The sequence below is a fragment of the Myxine glutinosa genome, chromosome 1, assembly GCF_964187855.1.
Source record: "Myxine glutinosa chromosome 1, kmMyxGlut1.1, whole genome shotgun sequence".
Taxonomy (NCBI): domain Eukaryota; kingdom Metazoa; phylum Chordata; class Myxini; order Myxiniformes; family Myxinidae; genus Myxine; species Myxine glutinosa.
The window spans coordinates 402288933-402316269 of record NC_136261.1 but is presented as its reverse complement, the minus strand read 5'-3'; the positions used below and the strand labels follow the sequence as shown (position 1 = coordinate 402316269).

General features: G+C 44.1%; 2 protein-coding genes across 4 annotated transcripts in view; both read right to left on the bottom strand.

Annotated features, from left to right (window-relative positions):
• The window catches only part of LOC144888214 (E3 ubiquitin/ISG15 ligase TRIM25-like), a 263155-nt gene that overhangs the window by 88203 nt on the left and 147615 nt on the right, over positions 1-27337 (bottom strand). The window lies entirely within an intron of this gene.
• The window catches only part of LOC137417199 (E3 ubiquitin/ISG15 ligase TRIM25), a 74041-nt gene that overhangs the window by 19582 nt on the left and 27122 nt on the right, over positions 1-27337 (bottom strand). For all 3 annotated transcript variants that reach the window (XM_078770386.1, XM_078770387.1, XM_078770388.1), the window contains exons 5-6: positions 16506-16528; positions 1676-1803 (exon numbers count right to left, since the gene is read on the bottom strand). In XM_078770386.1, coding sequence (XP_078626512.1) covers positions 1676-1803; positions 16506-16528 — 151 coding nt within the window. The remainder of the gene's footprint in view (positions 1-1675; positions 1804-16505; positions 16529-27337) is intronic.

Sequence of the window (27337 nt, the reverse complement as noted above, 5' to 3'; positions counted from 1 at the left end):
TCACACAAGAAATTTAAAAAAACCAAATTTTTTTGTTTGTTTTTGGAAAAATTTGGGAATGTTGGAAAAAGTTCCAAATTTGGGAATTCTGGGAATATTAGGGAATTCTTTCCCGGACGAAATTTAGGGAATTTTTTTTATCCCGGACGAGCCCCCAATTTCTGTTACGTGTTCCTCCCCGACCTCCTGGTCTCGGTATACCTCCGAACCCCGAGAAGAGCCACGGCAGAAAAATATGTTATTCCGTGTCAAACTCAATATTGAAACCACACCAATGGTTATCCACAAACAAAGAATATATTAAAAGGCACACAGGAAGAACAATACAACAATGATAGCAATCAACCATACAATCAATATCTTAAGATGGTACCATCTTCTCTAGTAACCTAACTCAAACTCACTGCGCTCACAGTGAATGGAACAGAACACTCCTCAATGTCTCTATAACTCAGAGGGGATCCCGACGAAGAGGTGATGAGGCGCAGAGGTGATGAGGCGAGTAAGGAGGTGGAGGCAAGGCGTGGACCATCACGTGGTCCAAACCAACAGCAAACTGACGGTGGAAAGGGAAATCCCAAAGACGCAATCCAGACGTGCACATTCACCGTTCAATCCGCGAACCGCAGTGTAATCTTCACACGCCACTTTAGTGCACACCCATCCCCGGCAGACCACCGGAGGGTGAGACCAGCCGATGCGGCAAAAACCTTGTTCAGTGAACGATTCGCGAGGGTCAAAATGGCGGACGGCTCTTAGTCGAGCCAAATCCTCTAGGCGAGGATTCTCCGGAACCTCAACGCCTATACCTGACTACGCAGGTTTTTCAATACTCCCGCGATAACACCAATCGCACGAAATTCCTTTCACGGACTCCAAGTTCACTTGCGACGTTTTCTCAACCTCGGTACGGAGCTTCAAGACACGCGCCTTTCCACTTCTTCCTCACGCCTTCTTCTTCCTCTCTCCCGTCGTCTTCCGGTGCTCGATCCTGTTTCCCAACTCGTTTTTTCCATGACCGCTTTTAACCTTTTAACCACAATAACAATTTCCCTTAAACAACAATAACCATAACGGCGTTTCCTTCAAACCCCAATAATAATAATAATAATAATACATAACCAGAAATGTTTCAAGTGGATGGAAACCACAACCACGGAAGTGCCGAATCCGTAACAATAGCACAATGGAGTAATGCTCTACCCCCATGGGCTTGCACTCCACTTCACACCTGTCTCTCCTGGAATAGGTGGAATCTAAAACTATCAATAACATCTCACACGAAAAGACCAAAGAACAAGACCTGCTGCTCTCACATTGCAGAGTTTGCGGGACCCTCTGTTCTTTCCCATTTCCTCCATTCTTGCTCTCTTAGATCTCCAACCATCTCTAATTTATCGAGGATGAATCTCTTTTTACAATAACTCCTTCTGATCATTAGTTAACTTGCTTGTTGCATCCACCTGTTGTGTGCACCTATTTCCCCACTGAAACCATGTTAGCTTTTTGCCCTCTGTAACCTCACTCTTCCGAGGCCATGATTTGGTATAAACAAAAAACATTGCCATTTGTTCCTTTTCTGGAATTTTCTTTTCCTGTTTCTCTTCCATATTTGTGTCACGTTTTGTGTTCCCTTATTATTTTCATGATAAAATGTCCAGTTTGTGCCACCCACTCTGTATCTTCTCCAGAAAGTTCTTATTGAGCGTGATGAGCCTGTCCAAGTTCTTCTCCTCCTTCGAGAAGTCCAGAACTGGGAGCGGTGTCATCTTCATGGATTTAAAGTGTGACATTGTCTCGAGCCTTGGAATAAAAAGGAAAAACATCAGTTTTAGAAATTCTTGGAGAGAATATTGTTAAAATAATACATTTTTACATATCAAAACAAGTTATCTGTAAAATAGTGGAAAACAATAAAAAAAAATAGAAGATAGAGAGTAAATTTTTATATGAATTTGTATTTTTATTCAGAAGTCTATATTTTAGAGGAGCCTAATAAAAATGAGTATAAAGTAAACAGGCAAAAAAACAAAGCTATGGACAGTATGGAAACAGAGTGTCGGTGAGGGTGGAGAGAATGAGGTGTGATTTGGGAATGAATAAATCAATGATGAATGAGATGATTGAAAGATGAGATGAAGAGCATGAGGCAAGCAACAGACATGGTGAGTCAGTTGGTCCTGAACTAGGCTTCTTGACAGGAGATGGACAGAAGAAAGGACAAGTTCAGAAGTGATGGCATAGAAAACAAGTAAAGATACATTCAAAGTACACCGCCCCATGCCAAATAATTAAATATCCTACAGCGCGGCATTCCCGGGGCGCCTCGGGCGCCCGGTAATACCGCAGTGCAGCTCATAGAGGCTGCATTGGGAGGGAGAGGTGTACACTAATTGATTAATTGTATAATTAAGATCAATAAAAGACTATCATGAAATATTTTCTTAATCAATTGGCTAATAGCATAACTAAACCACTAGTGCTTCATCCGAAGATGGATCTTTTAGAAATATAATTAAATAAGTCGTTAATAAAAAATTAAATAATTAATTGATTAATCAAATAATTAATCGATTAAATGATTAATCAATAAATCAAAAATATCCTTTATGGCCACATCACCTGGTCACTGTCATGTCCAAATATTAGCTTCCTAGCTCAAAAGGTGCCTGAGATATTGCCCAGATGAGAAAGAAAATAAATAAATGATTAATAATGAAAATAAATAAATAATAATCATTTTAAAAATTAAATAGTTAATCAATTGGCTAATAGAATACATAACCCACCACCATTTCATCCGAATCTGTAGCATAAAAAATAATTAATTAAGTCATTCATCAAATAATTAAATAATTAATCGATTAATTAATTAATCAATAAATCAAAAATACCCTTTACAGCCAAATCACTTGGTCATTGTCATATCCAAATATCAGCTTCCTCGCTCAAAAGGTGCCTGAGATATTGCCCAGATGAGAAATAAAATAAATAAATAATTAATAATGAGGACAAATAAATAATAATCATAAAAAATTAAATAATTAATCAATTCATTCATAGAACACATAAACGACCACAATTTCATCAGAATCTGTAACTTTAACAAAAAAAATTATTTTTTCGTCATTAATCGAATAATTAAATGATTAATTGTTTAATCAATAAATAAAAAATAGCCTTTGCAGCCAAATCACTTGGTCATTGGCGTGTCCAAATATCAGCTTCCTAATTCAAAAGGTGCCTGAGATAATAGCCAGAAGAGAAAGGAAATGTATAAGTACTTAATTAATCACGATTAATTAAATAACTCACCAATTAATTGATTAATCAAAAACAAAAAATACCGTTTTTGACAAAGTACTTGCTCACTATAATTGTGCCGAAATTTCAACTTCCGAGCTCAAAGGATGGCTGACATATCGCCCGGACAACCAAGAAAACAAACAAGAAAACAAGCACAGATACTTTCAAAGTACACCGCTCCATGCCACATAAATAAATAACATCCTCGAGCGCGGCATAGCGGGGGCGCCTCAGGCGCCCGGCAATACCGCAGTGCAGCTCATTGAGGCTGCATTGGGAGGGAGAGGTGTACACTAATTGATTGATTAATTGTATAATTAAAATCAATAAAAGATGATCACAAAATATTTTCTTAATCAATTGGCTAATAGCATAACTAAACCACTAGTGCTTCATCCGAAGATGTATCTTTTAGAAATTTAATTAAATAAGTCATTGATAAAAAATTAAATAATTAATTGATTAATCAATAATTATTAATCAATTAATCATTAAATAATTAATCGATTAAATAATTAATCAATAAATCAAAAATATCCTTGATAGCCACATCACTTGGTCACTGTCATGTCCAAATATTAGCTTCCCAGCTCAAAAGGTGCCTGAGATATTGGCCAAATGAGAAAGAAAATAAATAAATGATTAATAATGAAAATAAATAAATAATAATCATTAAAAAATTAAATTATTAATCAATTCGGTCACAGAACACATAAACCACCTAGTGCAGGCCCATATGTCATAACAATATTGTTTGTGTTTTTTGTTTGTTAAAATTGATTTAGCAATGGATTCTGCTTCAGAATATTAGAGATGTAAAAAAAATAGGGTTCCATTTTTTCTTTTACGTCTAATAGGTAGTAATTCGAAGAAATCCAAGATGGCCGCCATAAAATTTGGAAAATACACTTTTGTGCATATCTTTGTATCTAGCTAGATATCATATAAACATGAATAATATGTCCTTTTATATGTTTTCAGACCCAAGGAAGCCATTTCTGCCATTGTTTTTACAGAAAAATGCAAGGAAAATAAAATAGTGGACATATACCAGCCAAAGTGGGGTCGGCCGGCATGAAATCGGTTAATTAAGTTTCCACCATCTAGTTAAGGTCTGGTTTTGACTGTGTTGACGAAATGTGAATCTGAATAGTAGTATCTTTGCAGGACCGACGACAGTTCAAGAGTGTCTAGAAAATTACACCTACCTTCAAGATGAGTGACTCACCACCCAGGAAGATTGAGAAGTCAGTAGATTTCGGACTTTGTTTTGTATGCCAAATGGCCATAGGGCAAACAGACTATACAACCTTTGTAACGAAACCAAAACTCTCCTCTGTCGAGAAACTGATGGCAGGTGCTGAGGAACAGTACACGTATGGTGAAACAAAGTTTGCATCATTGAATAGACGTTTGCAATATTCCTCTGCTGAAGAATTGCTCGCAAAAGGTCTCCGCAACCATAAAGCTTGTTACAAAGATGTTACCAATAAGATGCACATTGATCGAGCAAAGGCTAGGTTTGAGAAAGGAACAACATCAGGCAGTGCCGCAGAAATCCGACTGAAAAAGAGAGGACGACCAAGTTCTAGTGATCTAGGGGAAAGCACGTCAACATCCAGAAGGTGTTCCCGAGAACAGACATTTGACGCGCTCAGATGTGTCATATGCCAGGAAGACAGAGGAAGTGAACTACACAATGTGTCAACAAAGAACATGGGACTCCAGATCAGAAACATTGGCCAAGAAACAAGTAATGACAATCTGAAAGTGAGACTGAACAGTGTCAAGTTCGCCTGACCCATTGCAAGCAATGGCTGAGGACATGAAATATCATTTACCATGTGTAGTTAAGGCCAAACGTGCTATAGTTAAGACGGAAAAACAAACAGAAACAACCAATGTTAACTTTGGTCAGGTGTTATCAGACCTTGAACTCATTGAAATTGTTGAAACTGCGTTGAATGATACTACTGAAAAGGCTGTGCTGAATATGAATGAAATTCATGTAACCTATGTCAATTTACTTAAGGAGCACGACTTTCCGGTCTCAGACAACCATAGTTATAAGCCATACCTGAAACAATTGATCCTAGACAACATTGCCGATGTTCATTTCAGCCGGCCCTCAAACAAAACAAAGCCAGAGCAGATTCTTTCCACAAAGCTCAAAGACCACATGATATCAAGCACAATTACAGCAGACAGCATCAAAGACGATTTTAAAGTACTTTTGCGAGCTGCGAAAATATTGAGGAAAGACATCGCATCTTCCCCAGCATGGAAATTTAATGGAACCTTTGCTGATTACAAGCCACCCCCGATGCTCAACATCTTCTGCAAGCATGCAGTCATGGGAACAAGGAAAGTAGGAAATAGCAACAGGGAGGACTCCATTGGTGTGAGTGCATCATTGTTGGCGCAGCACTTTGTCGGTGCTTATAAATCTGACCGACAGGTATCGTACGAACCAAGAAGCGAGGATGGATCATTCAAACAACGATTTGAAACTCCATTGAGTGTGGGCTTAGCTCTCGACATACACAAAAACACACGATCCAAGGCGCTTGTAGAGAAACTTGCACATCTGGACCTCGCCATCTCCTACAAAAAGGTCATGGAGATTGAGACCAGCATTGCCAACTCCGTACTGAAGCAAATGGAGTCCACCGGAGGCATCTGTCTACCACCATGGTTGGTTCAGGACACGTTCGTCTGGTTTGCCATGGACAACATCGATTTTCTAGAGTCAACTCCTTGCGGGATGAATACCCTTCATGGTACAGCAATTGCGATCTACCAGCCTGTATCACCGGAGAAATCACCCATGATACCACCAATTGAACTTGACCGGTCATCAAAAGCTCAAACGATACATGATGCAGTTGGCTGTAAAACGTTGACCTGCAAGAAGCCAGCACCCGAGAAGAGAAAGTGCGACTGCAAGCTGCTCACATCAAAACCCGAGACAGACAAGAACAAGAAAACCGATATGACCTGGATGATTGGATGCCTGAACTTCGAGGAAGAAGGAGAAGTTGACGTCAAACTCACAGCTCCGGGGACGTGGGGAGCCTTCAATTCCTTGCTATCTTCGTCCAGTGAGAAGACCAATGTTGCTCTCGTTCCTCCGTTGATAAGGTCGCCTCCTACAGACTATGATACACTGTACACGGGTCTGATGAGAGCTCACAACATCACAACTCGTGTTATGGGGAGTGAGGCAATCACAGTCATGACTCTCGATTTGCAGCTATACGACCTGGCGATGAAGCTGTGGGTGGAACGCGAGGACATCAGGAAGCAATTCCTCTTCCGACCTGGTGAGCTACATGTTGTGTTTTGGGCCTTAGCTGCATTAGGAAAATACGTGGAAGGGAGTGGAATTGATCAGGCATGGGTCGAGGCTGGACTTTTCTCGCCAACCACAGTGAGCCAAATACTAAATGGGAGGCACTTGTATCGAGCTCTGGAGGCACACATGGTAACACTGATCGCTTTGTACAACCTGTACTTCCAGAGATTCCTGGCAATGGAACCTGAAGAAAGGGCCTATCTGAACGAGTCATCTGTTCGTCTGGGAGAGGCATATCAGAGAGACATCAGCGGGAGCATGGAGCCAGAGAAGAATCTATGCGACATTCTCAAAAAAACATTGGCCATGATGGAGTCCAGAGATATGACCAAAAAACTGGAACAATTTGAGGTCAGCACAAACAAGATACAGCGCTTCATCCTGAACTACATGAAACAGTTTGAGACTATCCTTCTGTTCATTAGAAGTACAAGACAACGTGATCTGCTGCTGCATATGGAGAGCATCGAGTCTCTCACGAAGTACTTCTTCGCTCACGATCATCTAAACTATGCTCGGTTGCTCCCTCTCTACATTTCAACAATGCAGGAGACTGAAAAGCAGCACCCAGAACTGTGGAGGGAATTCATGAAAGGGAACTTCTGTGTGACAAAAGGATTGGCAGGCTTCACATCAATAGCCCCAGACCATGGCATTGAGCAAGAAAACCGTACACTGAAGGCGATTGGAGGAATCGTAGGGATAACTCAAAATGAGAAGGCGCTTGACAAGTTCTTCCTCATTGCACCTGAGCTGTCAAAGTCACTGCACGAGTTTGCGGAGGGATATGGTCTTGGTGAAAACCAGAGCAGAAAACAACACCACAAAATCACGGGGGGAAAGCTTTCCCGGGTGATGAGCCATGCCTCCAAGCTTTCTAGGGTGTTCCGTGAACATGGCGATCCATTTATGGAAGAGGAAGTAGACGAGGTCTACAACCTGCTCACCAAAGAAGTCATGAATGAAAAAGTGTCCAGCGACATCTTAGAGCGCGACGAGATCGGACAACAGATGTTCCAGCAATTTGCCACAGATCGTTTAGCTGAGGGAAAACTTTCTGTGTGGGACAAAATGACGAAAAGAAAACTTCGAACATTCAAGAGTTCGAATGCCACAACAGAAGTGAGATCGGGCGACAAGCTGATCAAAGTCAAAGAAGAGCGAGGATTGTTGCAGAGGTTCATCGTTATCTCACGGAGCCGACCAGAGCTCGACCTGAAAGAATGTATTGGCACCTATGAATTTGGCATCGTTCCACGTTCTTTATTTGCATCTGATGGATCCCTCTTGTTGGCATACGACAAGGCAAAAATCCTTCGTCAACTTGAGCATCTGGCTGAGCCTGAAGAGCAGGATGTACATGATCCACCAGGAGAACCTATTTCGACAGAAATCAATGAGCATCAAGACGCGGGAATTGCCGCTTTGAATGATGCAGCAGCACACGCTGGGGAAGAAACTAATGACCCATCAACTGACGATGAAATCTCAAGCCAAAATTTGCAGGAACCCTCTCAGATCAGCCAAAACCCAGACACAACCACAAGATCAGGAGTGATCAATGAAAACGAGACTACTTCTCGCCATAGAGTGATAAATCATTGATGGCATGGCTCTTGTTAACGGGATCTCCAAAACAGAACAAATGATTACATGCAGTGACTTTGCTCAATCGTTCATTGAACGCCTCGAAAATATTGCCGTGCATTATGATGACGTGAGGTTGGTATTCGACCGATACATCGATAACTCACTGAAAGACAAAATGCGCCTAAAGAGGACAAAGGGGAAATCAACATACTATCACGTCAGGGATAGTACATTGATCCAGAAGATTTCACTCAAAGATTTCCTTTCCAATGTGAAGACCAAGGCAGAGCTTACAGAGTACTTGGCTGTGAAGTGTCTATCTTACAGCAAGGCTCATCCAAACAAGTTGAAGAAGTTCATGGTGACATCAGGAACTAAGACCACGGGCAACACTGAAGTTCCAGACAGTCTACTCACGCACAGCCAAGAAGAGGCCGATACACTCTTAATTCTGCATGCTCTCACAGTCGACAAAGATGCAGAAGTTATCATTGATTCGCCAGATACCGATATCTTCCTCCTACTGATTCAGAGATTTCACGATCTACCACCTGCTACGAGGTTTCTCACTGGGAAGGGAAAGTTGAGGAGGAGCATTGCAGTCCAACCTATTCATGGCATGCTAGGAGAGAAACGTGCGTCTGCAATACTTGGATTCCACGCATTCACGGGAAGTGACATGTCTGGAAGGTTCGCTGGCAGGAGCAAGGACTGGTGCTTTAAGGTCTTCATGACATGTGACAACAAGATATGGGAGGCTCTGGAGTCTTTGGGACAAACTGATCCGTCACCAGAAGTGTGTTCCCAGCTGGAACGCTTCGTCTGTCTGCTGTACAAGTCTAAAGTTCACACGAAAGTAAACGAGCTTCGCTGGTTCTTATTCTCCAACCGTGCTGCTGAGGGAGAGAGTCTTCCACCTACCACTGGTTCGCTAAAGTTACACGTTCAGCGAGCACATTATATCGCAATGATATGGAGAAAGGCAGCAGAAAGCCATCCGTCCCTTCCATCACCTGTCGAGTATGGTTGGCAGTTACTTTCGGATGATGGGGTTTATGCCCCAAGTCGATGCCTGAATCCTCCAGCCCCAGAAGCAATAATGAATCTCGTGAACTGTGGGTGCAAGAAAGGGTGTATGGGAAGATGTAGCTGTCGCAATAACAATATTCCTTGTACTGAAGTTTGTGGGTGTGTGGGTTACAGTTGTAACAACAAAGCAAACATCAATGAACCGCGTGTGATAGATATGGATGAGGATGAATGAGGCATTCGTTTATGTGATCGTTTATGTTCATTCATCGTTTATGTTTAGGTGTGTGTGTATGTGTGTGCGTGTGTGTGTGTGTGTGTGTGTGTGTGCGTGTGCGTGTGTGTGTATTCAAAATAAATGTTATCAGTGAAGATTGTTTATTGAATCGATTCTAATTGGGAAATTATACGATCCGATTTCACGACGGCCGTCTCCATTTTGGCTGGTATATTGCCCACTATTTTAATTTCCTTGCATTTTTCTGTAAAAACAATGGCAGATATGGCTTCCTTGGGTCTGAAAACATATAAAAGGACATATTATTCATGTTTATATGATATCTAGATACAAAGATATGCACAAAAGTGTATTTTCCAAATTTTATGGCGGCCATCTTGGATTTCTTCGAATTACTACCTATTAGACGTAAAAGAAAAAATGGAACCCTATTTTTTTTACATCTCTATAATATTCTGAAGCAGAATCCATTGCTAAATCAATTTTAACAAACAAAAAACACGAAATTACTAATCGCCCTAGACTAACCACCATTTCATCAGAATCTGTAACTGGGGGAAAAAATTTTTTTTTATTAATTAATCGAATAATTAAATAATTAATCGATTAATTAATAAATCAAAAATAGCCTTTGCAGCCAAATAACCTGGTCATTGGCATGTCAAAATATCAGCTTCCTTACTCAAAAGGTGCCTGAGTTAATGGTAAGAAGAGAAAGGAAATTTGATTAATTAAATAAGTGCTTAATTAATCGCTAATAATTAAATAACTCCTCAATTAATTGATTAATCAAAAAACAAAAAATACAAGTTTTTGTCAAAGGACTTGCTCACTATTGTGCCGCAATTTCAGCTTCCTAGCTCAAAGGATGGCTGAGATATCGCCCGGACAAACAAACAAACAAGCAAGCAAGAAAGAAAGAAAACGAGAGTGAAAACTGAGTACACCCTTTCAGCGTGCGTCACTGCCGAGCCCCCTTCGGTGGCCGGCAATGACGTTTTGCAATGCCCGGAGATGGCATAGGAAAGGAGCGGTGTACAACAAACAACCAGAGTGAAAACTGAGTACTCCCTTTCAGCGTGCGTCACTGCCGAGCCCCCTTCGGTGCCCGGCAATGACGTTTTGCAATGCCTGGAGATGGCATAGGAAAGGAGCGGTGTACAACAAACAACCAGAGTGAAAACCGAGTACTCCCTTTCAGCGTGCGTCACTGCCGAGCCCCCTTCGGTGCCCGGCAATGACGATTTGCAATGCCTGGAGATAGCATAGGAAAGGTGCGGTGCACAAGAAAATAAATAAATGATTAATAATGAAAATAAATAAATAATAATCATTAAAAAATTAAATTATTAATCAATTCGGTCAAAGAACACGTAAACTACCACCATTTCATCAGAATCTGTAACTTAAAAAAAAAAAAATTGAGTCATTAATCAAATAATTAAATAATTAATCGATTAATTGATTAATTAATAAATCAAAAATAGCCTTTGCAGCCAAATCACCTGGTCATTGGCTTGTCCAAATATCAGCTTCCTAACTCAAAAGGTGCCTGAGTTAATGATCAGAAGAGAAAGGAAATTTGATTAATTAAATAAGTACTTAATTAAATCGCTAATAATTCAATAACTCCTCAATTAACTGATTAATCAAAAAAAACAAAAACTACTGTTTTTGATAAAGGACTTGCTCACGATTGTGCCGAAATTTCAGCTTCCTCGCTCAAAGGATGGCTGAGATATCACCCGGACAACCAAGAAAACAAACAAACAACCAGAGTGAAAACCGAGTACTCCCTTTCAGCGTGCGTCACTGCCGAGCCCCAATCGGTGCATGGGAATGACGTTTTGCAATGCCTGGTGATGGCATAGGAAAGGAGGGAACGGTGTACAACAAACAACCAGAGTGAAAACTGAGTACTCGGGACTCCCTTTCAGCGTGCGTCATTGCCAAGCCCCCTCTGATGCCCGGCAATGACGTTATGCAGCGCCTGGAGATGGCATAGGAAAGGTGTGGTGTACAACAATCTGTCTGTCGTTGTCTACACCTGTGTGAGAATAATCCAACAAGGTGTTTGCAGTGGGACGTGGGACAACATCATTCTCAGAAATAACGTTTGTTACTGTTAACCTGTTAGTGTTCCCTTCTGAGCTCCTTGAACAAGATGCAGAGAATCCAAGTTCACATGTTATTCTTGGGTAAAATGTCAGGGGCATAGAAAAGGCCCCTTTATACAAGGGAATGTGCCATGTGACAAGGTATAGAAAAGAAGGGACATTCAAAAATAAATATCGTGTACATGCCGTACTACCCTTGTGTTCTTAGGAGGAACTAAGTAATGCTCTAGAAAAGTTCATATAAAGCGGCGCCCCACATCTGGCAAATAAAATAAATTTACCGGTACTTCTTCATACAGGTAAAATAAATTTACCGGTACTTCTTCATACAGGTGTATGAATCAAATTGGCGCTCCTTTATATTGTTATGTCAGGGGGTAAAGGAATATCTAGAGCCAGGTACATCTGTATAGGTAACATGCTTCGACTGTCGCGATAGGGAATCTACCCTGCAATAAGTTTTGTGTTTTTAGGCGGTTCGTCAGGGTAAGTGTATACCTGTGAACATACAAGGATGTTTGTGTGTTAAATAGTTGTAGGGACTAAGGTAAACCCCTGTGTGTCAGACCTGGTAATCATTCCTTTTCCCTTATGGCAACGCACACATATAAACACTTAGATAGGTCCTTTGTGCACACATTAATTAGTTCCCTTCCCTTACAATGACCTTGGAAGAAGACCGGCATGAAGCCAGATCGGGGCACTGCCGGATGGCCGCCGCCAGCCACACCACCAGCTGGCCTCGCAACATCGCGTGAGATGAGCTGTAACCACGCCCAGGAGGACTGTGATTGGTTGGCGCGTAAGGCGCGAACCTGGAGCGAATCAGAGCGGAAGGCGCGAGGAGCTTCGGCAAACGGCGGGAAGCTACGAGGCTCTGGTTGGTGGCGTGCCAGAACTGACGACACAGGGCAGGTTACAAAAGGCCGTGCTGCACGACATTTTGTCTCTCTCTTGGTCCTTCGCTTGTCGTCGTTCGTCCTTGGCTCTTGGCTCTTCATCTTGAGAGGTCCGGGTTGTCGTTAGTTCGCCATCTGTGTGGTGCTTGGAGCGGTTCTTCTCGGTGCTTTCGGGGCTTGGAGCGGTGCGGGCCACGCGGGGCCTGGTGAAGCATGCGAGCGAGCCGGACGGAGGGTTCCCTCACACCAGATCTTGGAGCCGGACGGGGCCGCATTGGACGACGGACAGATAAGCTCACACCACATTACACAAACCCAAGACGAACGTGTTCTTTTGTTAATTCATTTTCCCCTGTCTCGTATTTGGAAGTCCGTGTGTGGGATCCCAATTTAGGATCATTATTTATTTACCGTCGCGTTCCTTGTTCTCGGGTTCCGTTTCATAAACCCTTATTTTTATACATTTTACCCCGGATTCCCGTTTGAGTTCGTTCCCTTTACAGGTACGCACTTTTGCCACTTCTTCCTCTTCCCTTCTTCCTCCCGCGGTTGATAGCAAAATCCGTATTTGGTCATCGCCTCCATTAAATCCGTTCGGTCTTCCGCGGTCCCTGGTGTTAACCTTGAGTGATTTGCATGACAATATTAACTTTTCTGGAACATTACTTGGTTCCTCCTAAGAACACAAGGGGTAGTCCAGCATGCACACAATATTTTTTTTGATCCATTAGGCCATAAGCCCAGCACATTAGATGTTTAGATGGAACCCAGCCCATTAGGTGGAACTTGTTTTGAAAGCCATTAAATAGACCTATTGGCCGATGCATATTCCAAGTTTCTGCTAGTTTCAATGTATAGACCTTGAGATATGAGCGCCAACACATTTTGGGCAGACGGACGGATGGACAGACACCAACATGATTGAGGGTTTTTAAATAAAACTTAAAGAATGCATAAACGGACGTTGCTGAAGTTTGGAACATATTACCTCACGTACAAAGGATTTACTTCTGAAATTTTGCAGCCGATTTCGGCCAGTAAAGGCCAAGAAACGCATTTTCAGTCCCCATGTTAAAGCTGCATACAGAGAAACTATCCCTGAAAAAAGGGAGGGGCGCATTGCGCCTCCCTTTAATAAACCATGTCTTTGTCCATTGTCCATCAATCTCCTTGTAATTCATGAATCCAGGTTCAAAAGTTATAAACCATGTCTTTGTCCATCAATCTCCTTGTAATTCATGAATCCAGGTTCAAAAGTTATAAACCATGTCTTTGTCCATTGTTCATCAATCTCTTTGTAATTCATGTTGATGTACACTATCTACTAAAGCATTTGTCCTGTACTGTTAGTGAGTGTGTCGTGTTCCGTGCATGGATAACACTTGCATACCTACGATTGCATACCATATGTAAGAAATCGTTTATTTTCTCTGACTCGAACGTTTATTGGGTAACGTGTTAATTGCGAAAGTTGATGAGCGGAAAGATAACAAGCATTCAAGAAAGATAACAAGAGAAAAGGCCTCTTTATATGGTTTGTGCCATGTGGCAAAGTATAGAAAAGAAGAGATTTTTTTTTAAATCTTGTGTGCATGCTGTACTACCATTGTGTTCTTCAGAGGAACCAAGTAATGCTCTCAGAAAAGTTGATATAAATGGCCCTTCTTTTCTTTCGTTTGCCACATGGCACATACCATATATAAAGGGGCGCCCTACATCTGGCAAATAAAATATATTTACTTCTTCATGCAGCTGTATCAATCAAATGGGCACCTCTTCATATTTCAAGATACACACTATGTTTCAAGATACCTATTGCACTGAATTTTCCCGAGCAACAACGGGTACCTCAGCTTCCGTTTTATATTTTGAACACTGGAGAACACAAATCCCCTGGTTGACATTTCCCAAAACCTCCAGTTTGGCAGTATTTGGACAAACGCATATTTCCGCTATATTGACCACTCAAATTTGCCGCTCGCGCTCTCAGCATTGGAAAATATCGAGATTCAGACAAAGAAATATAGATCGTGCTCGAAAACGCAAACCAAGAGTTGAAAAGACCCTTCCATGTTCTTTTTCTCAAGACAGTGTGGGGTATGTGTTCCATGAATTTTCTTTTGAAATAATTTGGAAGGGAATGAGGAATCATTAGAGAAGAGTTGGAGAAGAAGGTGAGCAGAGATCACGGATGGACATGGAGCAAAGAAGGTGAGCAGAGATCACAGATGGACATGGAGAGAAGAAGCAATAAGACCAGGTGGAACACGAGAAATTAGCAGAACAGAATATTCAAGGATGTTCGAGACTTCGAGTGCATCAATGAACACAGTAGATCTCGACAAACTAAAAATTTATAGTTTTAAGGTGATGAGGATGGGAAAGAACAAAGAAAAGGACAGAAAGGAATGAACTAAATAAGCTAAACTCAAATGAGGATTAAAGGAACTTATTAACGTTTGTGTTCAATTAATAACACAAATGAACTTTATATTGACCCTCCTCCAGTCAGGTTCACTATGTTAAATATAATTTCGTTCAAAATTTTGGGAGATTAGCAAACCTGTACATTTTTGGAATCACCAGAGCATGGAGAATCCGAAAATCAATGTTGGCATTTGCACAGACACCTGCATGGCCGCCATTTTTGATTTTCAAAATGGCCGCCATAAAATACATATTTTGCGCATTCTCGGCTTCTAGTCAACCTATAAACTTAATTAAATATGCTAATCTTATGTTTTCTGGGTCAAGGAATCCAATAAAGGCCTCAAAATAGTGCTCAGGATTATAGAAAAGCAACAAACAGAGGTAATTGAAAACCATTGTCTTTATATTTGTGATATAACTGTATAACATAATACATGATATTGCAAGTCCTTTGAAGTTATAGGTATGGGTTTACAAAGCAAGAAAGCAGCCTTGTTAGTATCAGATTGAACTATAAGTCCTATACACACGATCTACGAGGTCCATATCGTTCAGCAATATGCTGAATATGCGGAATATTTTTTGTATCACTAACATCTGGAAAGTCCTAAAAGTTAAGCAAGTGTTAGGATTAGAAGTCTAATGATCCCACCAATGGTTTTCTTGATCCAGAAAACATCGGATTAGCATATTTAAATAAGATTCTAGGTTGACTGGAAGCCAAGATAGCGCAAATTATGTATTTTATGGTGCCTATTTTGAAAATCCAAAATGGCGGCCATGCAGGTGTCCACGCAAATGCCAACATTAATTTTTGGATTCCACATGCTCTGAATATTCCAAAAATGTATAGTTTTGCTAATCTCTAAAAATTTTGAACGAAAAAATAGTGAACCTGACTACTCTGTTAGTCAGCCCAAAACTGTTCATTTATAGATCAGAAATGGGGAAGAAAATGTAGGAAGGCAAAGAATCAAGTAGATGAGGACAAATGAGTAATCTGAATAAGTAACATCTTGTTCACCCTGTGTGTCCTTCCCTCACTCTCATTCTTTCCCTAACCATCATTCTTCCCCTCACCCTTACCTCATTCTTCCCCTGACCCTCACCCTCATTCTTTCCCTAACCCTCACCCTCATTCTTTCCCTAACCCTTTTATTGAAATTATTTTATTAAAATAGAAGTATGTAATTTAACACCACGTGGGGTATCGTGTTCTGTGAACTCTCCAGGATTGAATAAATAAAAAGAAACATTAATTCATTAAAATATCTCAATCTCATCCTCATTTCCTCTATATTGCGAACAAAAATATCTCAATCTCATCTCCCTCACCCTCATTCTTTCCATAACCATCATTATTCTCCACTCTCATCCTCATTCTTTCCCTAACCCTCATTCTTTGCCTAACCCTCATTTGTCAAAGTCTCCCTCTATTTTGTCTGTTTATAATTTTTTAAATACCTTCTAATGTTAAAAAACATGATTGGATCAAAAACATCAGGATGTGCTGATAATGTGTCGGACACCAATGCACTCACCTTTTTAGCAGGTCCTTGGAATCCTGAAAAGGAAGAAAACAGGATGAGATTGAGATATTTTAATGAATTAGTTTCTTTTTATTTATTAAATACTGGAGTTCACAGAACATGATACCCCACGTGGTGTTCAATTACGTACCTCCATTTTAATAAAATAATGATTTTAAAGATCGTCATTAAAAATATCCAGGTGTTTAGTGTTACTGAAGCAATCTTGCACATCACCCTTATACACTGCAATAAGATGACGTTCAGTCACAGTTCAGGAGATCGAGGCCACATGTGCACCAGGTAAGTGAAAGACGTTTTCTATTTTGTAAGTAAAGGATAACTTTGATTTTCATTTTTGAAACAGTACTTCACTTCCCTTTGGTGAAAACACCTGATAAGGTGAATCTGTAACCAGAACAGTATTCACATGAATAACATTGAATCATTCAGGAACAAAGTATGTGAAGAAGTTGTTTGACCATAATCAAAGGGAGGCACAAAGCGCCCCTCCCTTTATATTAGGGATAGTTTCGCTGTATGCAGCTTTAACATGGGGACTGAAAATGCATTTCTCGGCTTCTACTGGACTAAATAGGCTGCAAATTTCAGAATTATATGCTTTTTATGTTGAGGTAATATGTTCCAAATTTCCGCAACATCTGTTTCCGCATTCTTATGTTTTTTTTATTTTAGAAAACCCTCAATCATGTTGGCGTCCGTCCGTCCGTCCGTCCACCCAAAATGTGTTTGTGCTCATATCTCAATGGCTATACATTGAAACTAGCTGAAACTTGGAATGTACATCGGCCAATAGGTCTAGTTAATGGGTTTCAAAACAAATTTCACCTAAGTGCTTTAGTTTTGGCTTTAAAATTAAATATATATATATATATATATAAATATATATACATAAATAAATATATATAAATATTGTTGTGTCGGTGGGGTAGGGATTACCTTAGAACAGGTAGGGTGTATAAATTAACATGCTAAGGGTGTCGTGCAAGAACCATCACCACGTAGTAAGTTTTGTTTAGCAGTCTGTTGCATAAGAGTGAATAATTGTGGCCATACGAGGATGGCCCTTGTGTTAACTAGTTGTAGGGATTATGTTAATTCCCCTGTTCTTCAAACCTCTGTGATCTATCCTTTATCCTTTTTGGCATCACACCATGGACACTAGCAGGAAGTGCCCATTAAATTGCACGAAATAATAATAAAAACGAACCGGAAGCCAGTTCGGAGCACCACTGATGGGACGGCAGACAGCTACATTACCACGAAGGTCAGGCAGGCGGAGGACACGCCCAGAAGGGCAGGAGTTGACCAACAGGAAGAGCGGAGTAAGAAGGCACTCACTGATTGGTGAATAGAGGGGTGAGTGAGATGCGGCTCGCTGATTGGTGGGAGGGGCGCATGGGAAACATCACGCCGATTGGCAAAGCACGACCGACGACGTCAGAGCCGGGACTCAGTGTGAGTGGTGGAGAGCTGGGCCGACCGGTGGTGTTGGACTGCGGGAATTGGAGGAGAAGCGCCGATGACGTCAGAGCGGGATATTAAGAGAACTCTCTAACCGGCATTTTCCCTCTTGTGCTCTGCCCTCCTTCTTCTTGTTCTCCAGATTCTCTGGTGCCTGCTCGTTTGCTGGAGCATGGACGGCTCTCTCCTGGCTGGATGGTGGCTTGACCGGCCGTCTCCTCGTCTTGGCATCACTCGCTGGGCATGGTTCATTGCCTTTCAGCCGTGCCGTGGACCGATTCTCTCTTGTTAGTGATTCATTCACTGGCTGCTGGGGGAATGAATCATTCATGGATTCGTTCTTGGTTCTATTCCTGTTTTCATGCGTCGGCACCAGCAAAATAGTTCATTCCGAGTTTCGAGCGTTCATTCCGAGAGTTTCGAGAGATCCGGTGCGGGACAATGGGAGGGTGGACGGTCAGAAGAATCCGACCGACACACAACTAGGAAAGCAGGGTCTGGCGAAGGCCGACTTTTTCAGCCACGAGTTAGCACCAACCGGCATGCATTTCCCATGGAGGAACATGGGGCCTGGACGACTCGTGATGGGGGTTCAAGCCGAACAAAGAAAGCTCAGTGCCGACCACACACTTTTATGTTATATAACCTTTATTTTATCCTTCGTCTGTGTTTCAAGTCTGTTGTGGGGACGTCCCATTTAGGAATTTAGTTTATCATGTGTTTCTTTGTTACGGGCATTTTCTTTAATAAACCTGTTTCTTTTTGTACATTTAAAAACCATTTTGTTTTAGTTATTTTCCGCAGGTTCGGGAATCACCAGCGGGACCAGAGGTAAGCTCTTCAGTTCCCCCTTCCCTTTCTTCCACTGGCGCATATAGTAAAATCCGCATTTGATCATCGCCTCCGAGTAATGCTCGATTGCCTTCTGTGACTCTCCCGGTGTTAACTGAGAGCAGACATACGACAATATATATATACTAGTGGGGTCACCCGTGGGAATCCCACGGGTATGAACGTGTGTGACATTTGGACATCTTGATTTTGATGCTGCACATTAAATTTTACAAAATGGTTAAAATGGTGTAATGAACACAATTTATTTATTTCACATAATATGTGACCCCTCACTCCTCTCCACCGTCACGCCTCTCCAATGCCACTCCTCCTCACCTTCCTCTCCAATACCTCCTCACACTCCTCTCAAAATAGCTCCTCACACTCCTCTCAAAATAGCTCCTCACACTCCTCTCCAATGCCTCACACTCCTCTCCAATGCCTCACACTCCTCTCCAATGCCTCACACTCCTCTCCAATGCCTCACACTCCTCTCCAATGCCTCACTCCTCTCCAATGCCTCACACTCCTCTCCAATGCCTCACACTCCTCTCCAATGCCTCACACTCCTCTCCAATGCCTCACACTCCTCTCCAATGCCTCACACTCCTCTCCAATGCCTCACACTCCTCTCCAATGCCTCGCACTCCTCTCCAATGCCTCGCACTCCTCTCCAATGCCTCGCACTCCTCTCCAATGCCTCGCACTCCTCTCCAATGCCTCGCACTCGTCTTCAATTCCTCGCACTCCTCTCCAACACCTCCTCGCACTCCTCTCCAACACCTCCTCGCACTCCTCTCCAACACCTCCTCGCACTCCTCTCCAACACCTCCTCGCACTCCTCTCCAACACCTCCTCGCACTCCTCTCCAACACCTCCTCGCACTCCTCTCCAACACCTCCTCGCACTCCTCTCCAACACCTCCTCGCACTCCTCTCCAACACCTCCTCGCACTCCTCTCCAACACCTCCTCGCACTCCTCTACAACACCTCCTCGCACTCCTCTACAACACCTCCTCGCACTCCTCTACAACACCTCCTCGCACTCCTCTACAACACCTCCTCGCACTCCTCTCCAACACCTCCTCGCACTCCTCTCCAACACCTCCTCGCACTCCTCTCCAACACCTCCTCGCACTCCTCTCCAACACCTCCTCGCACTCCTCTCCAACACCTCCTCGCACTCCTCTCCAACACCTCCTCGCACTCCTCTCCAACACCTCCTCGCACTCCTCTCCAACACCTCCTCGCACTCCTCTCCAACACCTCCTCGCACTCCTCTCCAACACCTCCTCGCACTCCTCTCCAACACCTCCTCGCACTCCTCTCCAACAACTCCTCGCACTCCTCTCCAACACCTCCTCCCACTCCTCTCCAACACCTCCTCGCACTCCTCTACAACAGCTCCTCGCACTCCTCTCCAACACCTCCTCGCACTCCTCTCCAACACCTCCTCGCACTCCTCTCCAACACCTCCTCGCACTCCTCTCCAACACCTCCTCGCACTCCTCTCCAACACCTCCTCGCACCCCTCTCCAACACCTCCTCGCACTCCTCTCCAACACCTTCCTCGCACTCCTCTCCAACACCTCCTCGCACTCCTCTCCAACACCTCCTCGCACTCCTCTCCAACACCTCCTCGCACTCCTCTCCAACACCTCCTCGCACTCCTCTCCAACACCTCCTCGCACTCCTCTCCAACACCTCCTCGCACTCCTCCCCAATACCTCCTCGCACTCCTCCCCAATACCTCCTCGCACTCCTCCCCAATACCTCCTCGCACTCCTCTCCAATACCTCCTCGCACTCCTCTCCAATACCTCCTCGCACTCCTCCCCAATACCTCCTCGCACAATACCTCCTCGCACTCCTCTCCAATACCTCCTCGCACTCCTCTCCAATACCGCCTCGCACTCCTCTCCAACACCTCCTCGCACTCCTCTCCAATACCTCCTCGCACTCCTCTCCAATACCTCCTCGCACTCCTCTCCAATACCTCCTCTCCAATACCTCCTCGCCAACCCCTCACACTCATCTCCAACCCCTCACACTCATCTCCAACCCCTCACACTAAACTCCAATACCTCCTCACACTCCTCTCCAATACCTCCTCACACTCCTCTCCAATACCTCCTCACACTCCTCTCCAATACCTCCTCACACTCCTCTCCAATACCTCCTCACACTCCTCTCCGCTCCAATCGGCCTCCCTCTCCGCTCCAATCGGCCCTCACTCTCCGCTCCAATCGGCCCTCACTCTCCAACTCCTTGCTCCTCACTTTCCAACCCCCAGCTCCTCGCTCTCCAACCCCTCGCTCTCCAACCCCTTGCTCCTCACTCTCCAACCCCTAGCACCTCGCTCTCCAACCCCTCGCTCCTCTCCAACCCTCCTCATCGTTGTTGCAGCAGCATCCTGTGTGGTTCTCCCGTCTCATGCGGTCTCTGTGCGGTTCTTGCTACATCCTGTTCAAGTCTGCATTGACGTTCGTCGACGGACTCGTTCGCCCGTCTCATTCGTTTTCTTGCTAGATCCTGTTCAAGTCTGCGTTCTTCATCGACCGTCGCATTCATTTTGGAAATGGAAGTTTCCACGCAACGCATGAATTGTCACGATCCTCAAGAGGAAGTGTCTCGTAATCATCAAATGACAAATGGCAAGTAAATTACATTGTGAAAATTAAAGATTTCAAATAAACCTATTTAAAGTGTATGCGCACATAACTAATAAAAAAAAAACGAAGAAATATCTCTCGGTAATTTCCTGAAACATTTTACTTCCCGATAATAATGTTGAATGAAATAAGAAAGAACGAAGATATATATGTCGTTTTTGTGCCGACCGTCATAAAACGTAAAAGTAATATATCTTAACGGAAAAGAAAAAGCGCATTTTTAATATAAGTCGACTTTTTCCCCGACTGTTATTTTAGGTGGTGTATTTTCGTGTATCATCATGGCGCGATTTTAATAAATATATCTCGGCAATTTCCCGTGTGTGCGTGAATGTTCTCAATTATTTCTGACACCGAGTCTAAAACCATCGATAAAAATTAAATCAGATGGTGAATTCGAGATAAAATCGTGAGGGTGACTCAATGAATGGGCTTTATTTTACAGGTCTTTGAGAAATCATTTCGTTCGAAAACGAAAACTTTTCATGGGATTCTCTTCCCGGTTTTTTTCAACCGAGTCTAACACTATGTTAGCGACTGTTAAAAATGAAATGATATATCGAATTAGAATTGAAATAAACCTTGTGTGAGAGAGAAAGACAGCACGGGCCTAACTAAACAGGCCTCAAAGCTATGCGAGTTAATAAAATGGTGGATATTTGTTTATGAAGCCTCTCCCAGAATGGGTGGAACTACTCTCGAAACAGAGTAAGCCGCACCCCCGGACAGAATCACCGATGACTAATTATTTATATATATATATATATATATATATATATATATATATATATATATATATATATATATATAGGTACGGTTTTTAGAACCTGCACTTGTAAATAATAATCCATTATAAATAATCCCCTGTAAATATTCCCATTTTATAAAGGTTAAAAGATCACACCCGAGTCAGTCCATATGCCACACGTAGGTCACCTTAGGAACTCTATAGTTATTTCATTCGTCTGTGTTTTAGGTAAGGCTATGTTTCCAATAGTTGAATCTGCGTTGCATTAATTAAATAAGATTAGGCCCCAAAGCTGCTCTTGAAAGCTTCGGCGGAGAGTGGTTTTCTATCCCGCCAAGACTCCATTGCCCATGTGCTCCAGCTTGGTAACGAAGGGGGCGGAGAGCCAGGGATAAGGCGTGGCCCTGTCAGCGAGTCATCAAGGGTGGAGCCGGTGAGCCCTCGCGACCAACCAGGGCCGAGGCGAGCTCACCGGTGGGTGTGTCCTATAAGCGCGCGGCTCGATTTACACTAGCCCAATATAAGCGCCGCGCGTGGACTGCTTCGGGGGATGCGTGGTGTGAAGAGATGAGTTGGGAGAGAAGATGAGATCAGATGAGTTGAGAGATGAGATGAGTGAGGGAGCCTGAGGCATGAGATAACAGAAGAGTCAGAGTCAGGGTCTGAGTCCGCCGGGGAGAGTGACACCGTTGGAGTGAGAGTGACGAGAGAACGAGATCCACGACGAGAGACGCGGGTGGAGAGTCACGCGTCATGGGTCACGATTCCTCCGATTCACGGACGCAATTCCTCCCCGATATATGAACCCCCCCACATGTGTGGTCCGCTCGCGCCGACAATACCAACCGCGCTGCCTGCCGGGTTTCGCCGCGGAACCGGAGCTTGAACCGAGGTGGAGCGTGGACCGGAGTCAACGCGGGCCCATCTGCTTGGACCTTCCTTCCTGCTATTCCCCTTTCGTGTAAGTCTGTTTGTGTTGTCCTGGGCGTGTTAATTAAGACTGTATAAGGCTGCACTGTGTTCCTTTTCTTCTTGGTAGTTGTAAATTGTATAATAAATTCCTGTGTTCTTCCTTTACTTTGGTTTCCTCTCCATCCGATCGTTTAAGTGATTTCCCAATTGAATATACGTGGCAAGATTAGAACTGCTCAGAATCGGGTTAGTCTTTTTGCTAACGGCTCGAATCGCGGATTGCTAAACCGCTGGGCAATTTCCACCTGTCCGTGGTTCGAGCGCGAGTTATTTCCCTGCTTCGCGGAGGGATTGGCACGCAGGTATTTGGGACTCCATCTTGACCAATCACCCTGCCCAATGTCGACCGTGGAAGAGCGTTATAACTTCCAGGACTGGGGGAACGGCCAGCTTAAAAGACAAGGGGACTGACCCCCCCCCCCTCCCCCTTGGTAAGGGGAGCGCTGACCCCCGGAACCGCAACAATATGTATGTATGTATGTATGTATGTATGTATGTATGTATGTATGTATGTATGTATGTATGTATGTATGTATATATATATATATATATATATATATATATATATATATATATATATATATATACAGTCATACCCCGTTTTACGCCATTTCGACCAACGTCAACTCCGACTTTACGCCACTCTTCTAGAGTAAATTTCAGTTCAGCGAACGTCATTATGTGCGACTTTACGTCACTCCTACGGACATGAAAAAAATTAAATTTTTCCTTAAAAATAGATTTAAAATAAATAAAATAGTACATAAATTAACAATAAAATAAGCTAAAAAACAATCTAAAATACAATAAAAAGCACATGGAAAAAAAAATGTACGTACAGTACACGTAGCTGCTGGTTGTCATTCAAAACAGAGGCGACGTACAGTATTCCTTTACTGTGTCTGTGTTAGCCATGGGTCCTAAGAAGGATAGTGCTCGTGTTTCCAAGCCTAATGTGGTTACGATGGAAGATAGGATAAATCTGATTAAAAGGTATGAAAAAGGTGAAAAAGTGTCGGTGATGGCGCATAGACCTTATCGCGAATCGGAACCGCAATGCGTCATGGGATCGGAAAGGGGCAATAGCGCCGCCGGCTAAGACTGCTAAAATGTGTGTTTGTGTTCAGAAGAGACGCCATGTTTTAGGTGAATAACAAAATCTTATAAAGTTTATTTATTATTCTTTACAAATTCATTTATTAATTGTGTTCATTACTCATTAAAAAATATGACTAAAATGTGTTTTTAGTGATGTTTAAGGTTTAGCGATAGTTATATACTTTCGCAAGTTATTTACTCTAGTTTTACGGTTGTTGTCTTCATTTTGAGGCATTTTTAAGGCATTACGCCCGGTTTACGTCAAAAACCGAGTTACGTCACGGCTTATGGAACCAATTAATGACGGAGGCCGGGGTATTACTGCAATATATATCTATATATATATATATATATATATATATATATATATATATATATATATATATATATATATATATATATATATATATATATATATAAAGATATATCTATATATATAAAACAGTTTGTGTGTGTGTGTAATGTTACCGATAGACTCCTAAACAGAGAGGCTCACGAACTTGATATGTGGCACAAGCATGGCCATTGAGCCTGGTACGAACATGGTCGGCCTAAAAATTTATTTCATAATATTTTTTAACCATATTTTTACCTCAGCGCATTTCAGCGAGGAATATTATGACCGGAACGGCAGAGCAGCGCGCTGATTCGCTCAGAGCGATCACGTGATGTTCCAACTTTGCCGCCATAATCTTACAGTTATGCGTTCGCACGTAATTCAGTTTTTTCACATTTCAGCGAGGAACATTGCCATTCACACCACATAGGTTTTTTTTTCTTTCATCTTTAGATCCATATTTTTAGCCATAATGTAGCGAACGTAGCGTAACGTAGCGTAGCTAACGTAGCGTTAGCATAACGTAGCGATCCTTGCTCAGGATCTTCGTCAGGTTCGCGAGCGAGTTAGCCAAAACGTAAAAGTGAAAATATATCGAATTTTTGATTCATATTTACCTCAGCGCATTTCAGCGAGGAACATTATACACGGATTCTCAGCTGGTCGCAGAGCAGCGCGCTGATTCGCTCAGAGCGATCACGTGATGTTCCAACTTTGCCGCCATAATCTCACAGTTATGCATTCGCACGTAATTCAGTTTTTTCACATTTCAGCGAGGAACATTGCCATTTACACCACATAGGTTTTTTTTCACTTTCATCTGATATTTGTGATTTATTTCAAACAAACTGTATTTCCCATCTACACGGCCATGTATTCCTATTAATGTTATGTAAAGTACATAAATTGTGTGGATTACATCATTTGTGGATGTGATCAATTGCCAGTAACCATTTATATCCCTCCCCTCCCCTTCCCTCCTCCCCCTCCCTTTCCCCCCTCCCCCTCCCCCTACCCTTCCCCTCCACCCTACCCCTCTCCCTTTTCCCCTCCCTTCCCCTCCCCTCCCTTTCCCCCATGCCCCTCCCTTTCCCCCGTACCCCTTCCCCATCCCCCCTTCCCCCTCCCTTTCCCCCATGCTCCTCCCTTTCCCCCCTACCCCTTCCTTTCTGCCCTACCCCTTCCCCACCCCCCCTCCCCCATGCTCCTCACTTTCCCCCCTACCCCTTCCTTTCTGCCCTACCCCTCCCCCTCCCCCCCTCTTCTCCCCTCCCCCCATGCTCCTCACTTTCCCCCCTACCCCTTCCTTTCTGCCCTACCCCCTCCCCCCTCTCCTCCGTTCCCCTCCCCCCTCCCCCCTCTTCTCCCCTCCCCCCTACCCCTTCCTTTCTGCCCTACCCCTTCCCCACCCACCTCCCCCTTTCCCCCATGCTCCTCACTTTCCCCCCTACCCATTCCTTTCTGCCCTACCCCTCCCCCTCCCCCCTCTTCTCCCCTCCCCCCATGCTCCACACTTTCCCCCCTACCCCTTCCTTTCTGCCCTACCCCTCCCCCTCCCCCCTCTTCTTCACTCCCCCCTCTCCTCCATTCCCCGCCGCTCCCCTCCCCCCTCTTCTCCCCCTCCCCCCTCTCCTCCGTTCCCCTCCCCATCCCCCCCTCCCCATCCCCATCCCCCCTCCTCCTCCCACCCCTCCCCATCCCATCCCCCCTCCTCCTCCCCATCCCCCCCTCCTCCTCCCCATCCCCCCCTCCTCCTCCCACCCCTCCCCATCCCCCCCTCCTCCTCCCACCCCTCCCCATCCCCCCCTCCTCCTCCCACCCCTCCTCCTCCCACCCCTCCCCATCCCATCCCCCCTCCTCCTCCCCATCCCCCCCTCCCCATCCCCCCTCCTCCTCTTCCCACCCCTCCCCATCCCCCCCCTCCTCCTCCCACCCCTCCCCATCCCCCCCTCCTCCTCCCATCCCTCCCCATCCCCCCCTCCCCATCCCCCCTCCTCCTCCCACCCCTCCCCATCCCCCCCTCCCCATCCCCCCTCCTCCTCCGTTCCCCTCCCCATCCCCCCTCCTCCTCCCACCCCTCCCCATCCCATCCCCCCTCCTCCTCCCCATCCCCCCTCCCCATCCCCCCTCCTCCTCCCACCCCTCCCCATCCCCCCCCTCCTCCTCCCACCCCTCCCCATCCCCCCCTCCTCCTCCCACCCCCTCCCCATCCCCCCCTCCTCCTCCCACCCCTCCCCATCCCCCCCTCCTCCTCCCACCCCTCCCATCCCCCCTCCTCCTCCCACCCCTCCCCATCCCCCCTCCTCCTCCTCCCACCCCTCCCCATCCCCCCCTATTTTCCCCCCTCCCCCTCCCCCCCTATTTTCCCCCCTCCCCCCTCCCCATCCCCCCCCTCCCGAAGCTTGTATAGGTAAGCTAATGATTTCACCGTCTCCTGCTCCTTCCCGAAGCTTGTATAGGTAAGCTAATGATTTCACTGTCTCCTGCTCCTTCCATTTCCCTGTATATAACCTTGACTGCTCTCTTTGCTTTGGCTTGTGTAAATAATTAATAAATCCTGTTATTCCTCCGTACTTCTTCTTCTTCTTCATTCTCGTTCGGTCGCTTTAGAGGTTTCCCAATTGGATGTACGCGGCGCGATTCGGCCAACGTTCAGGATCGGGTTTAGTGAAGGCTAATGACTCGAACTTCGGGTTGCT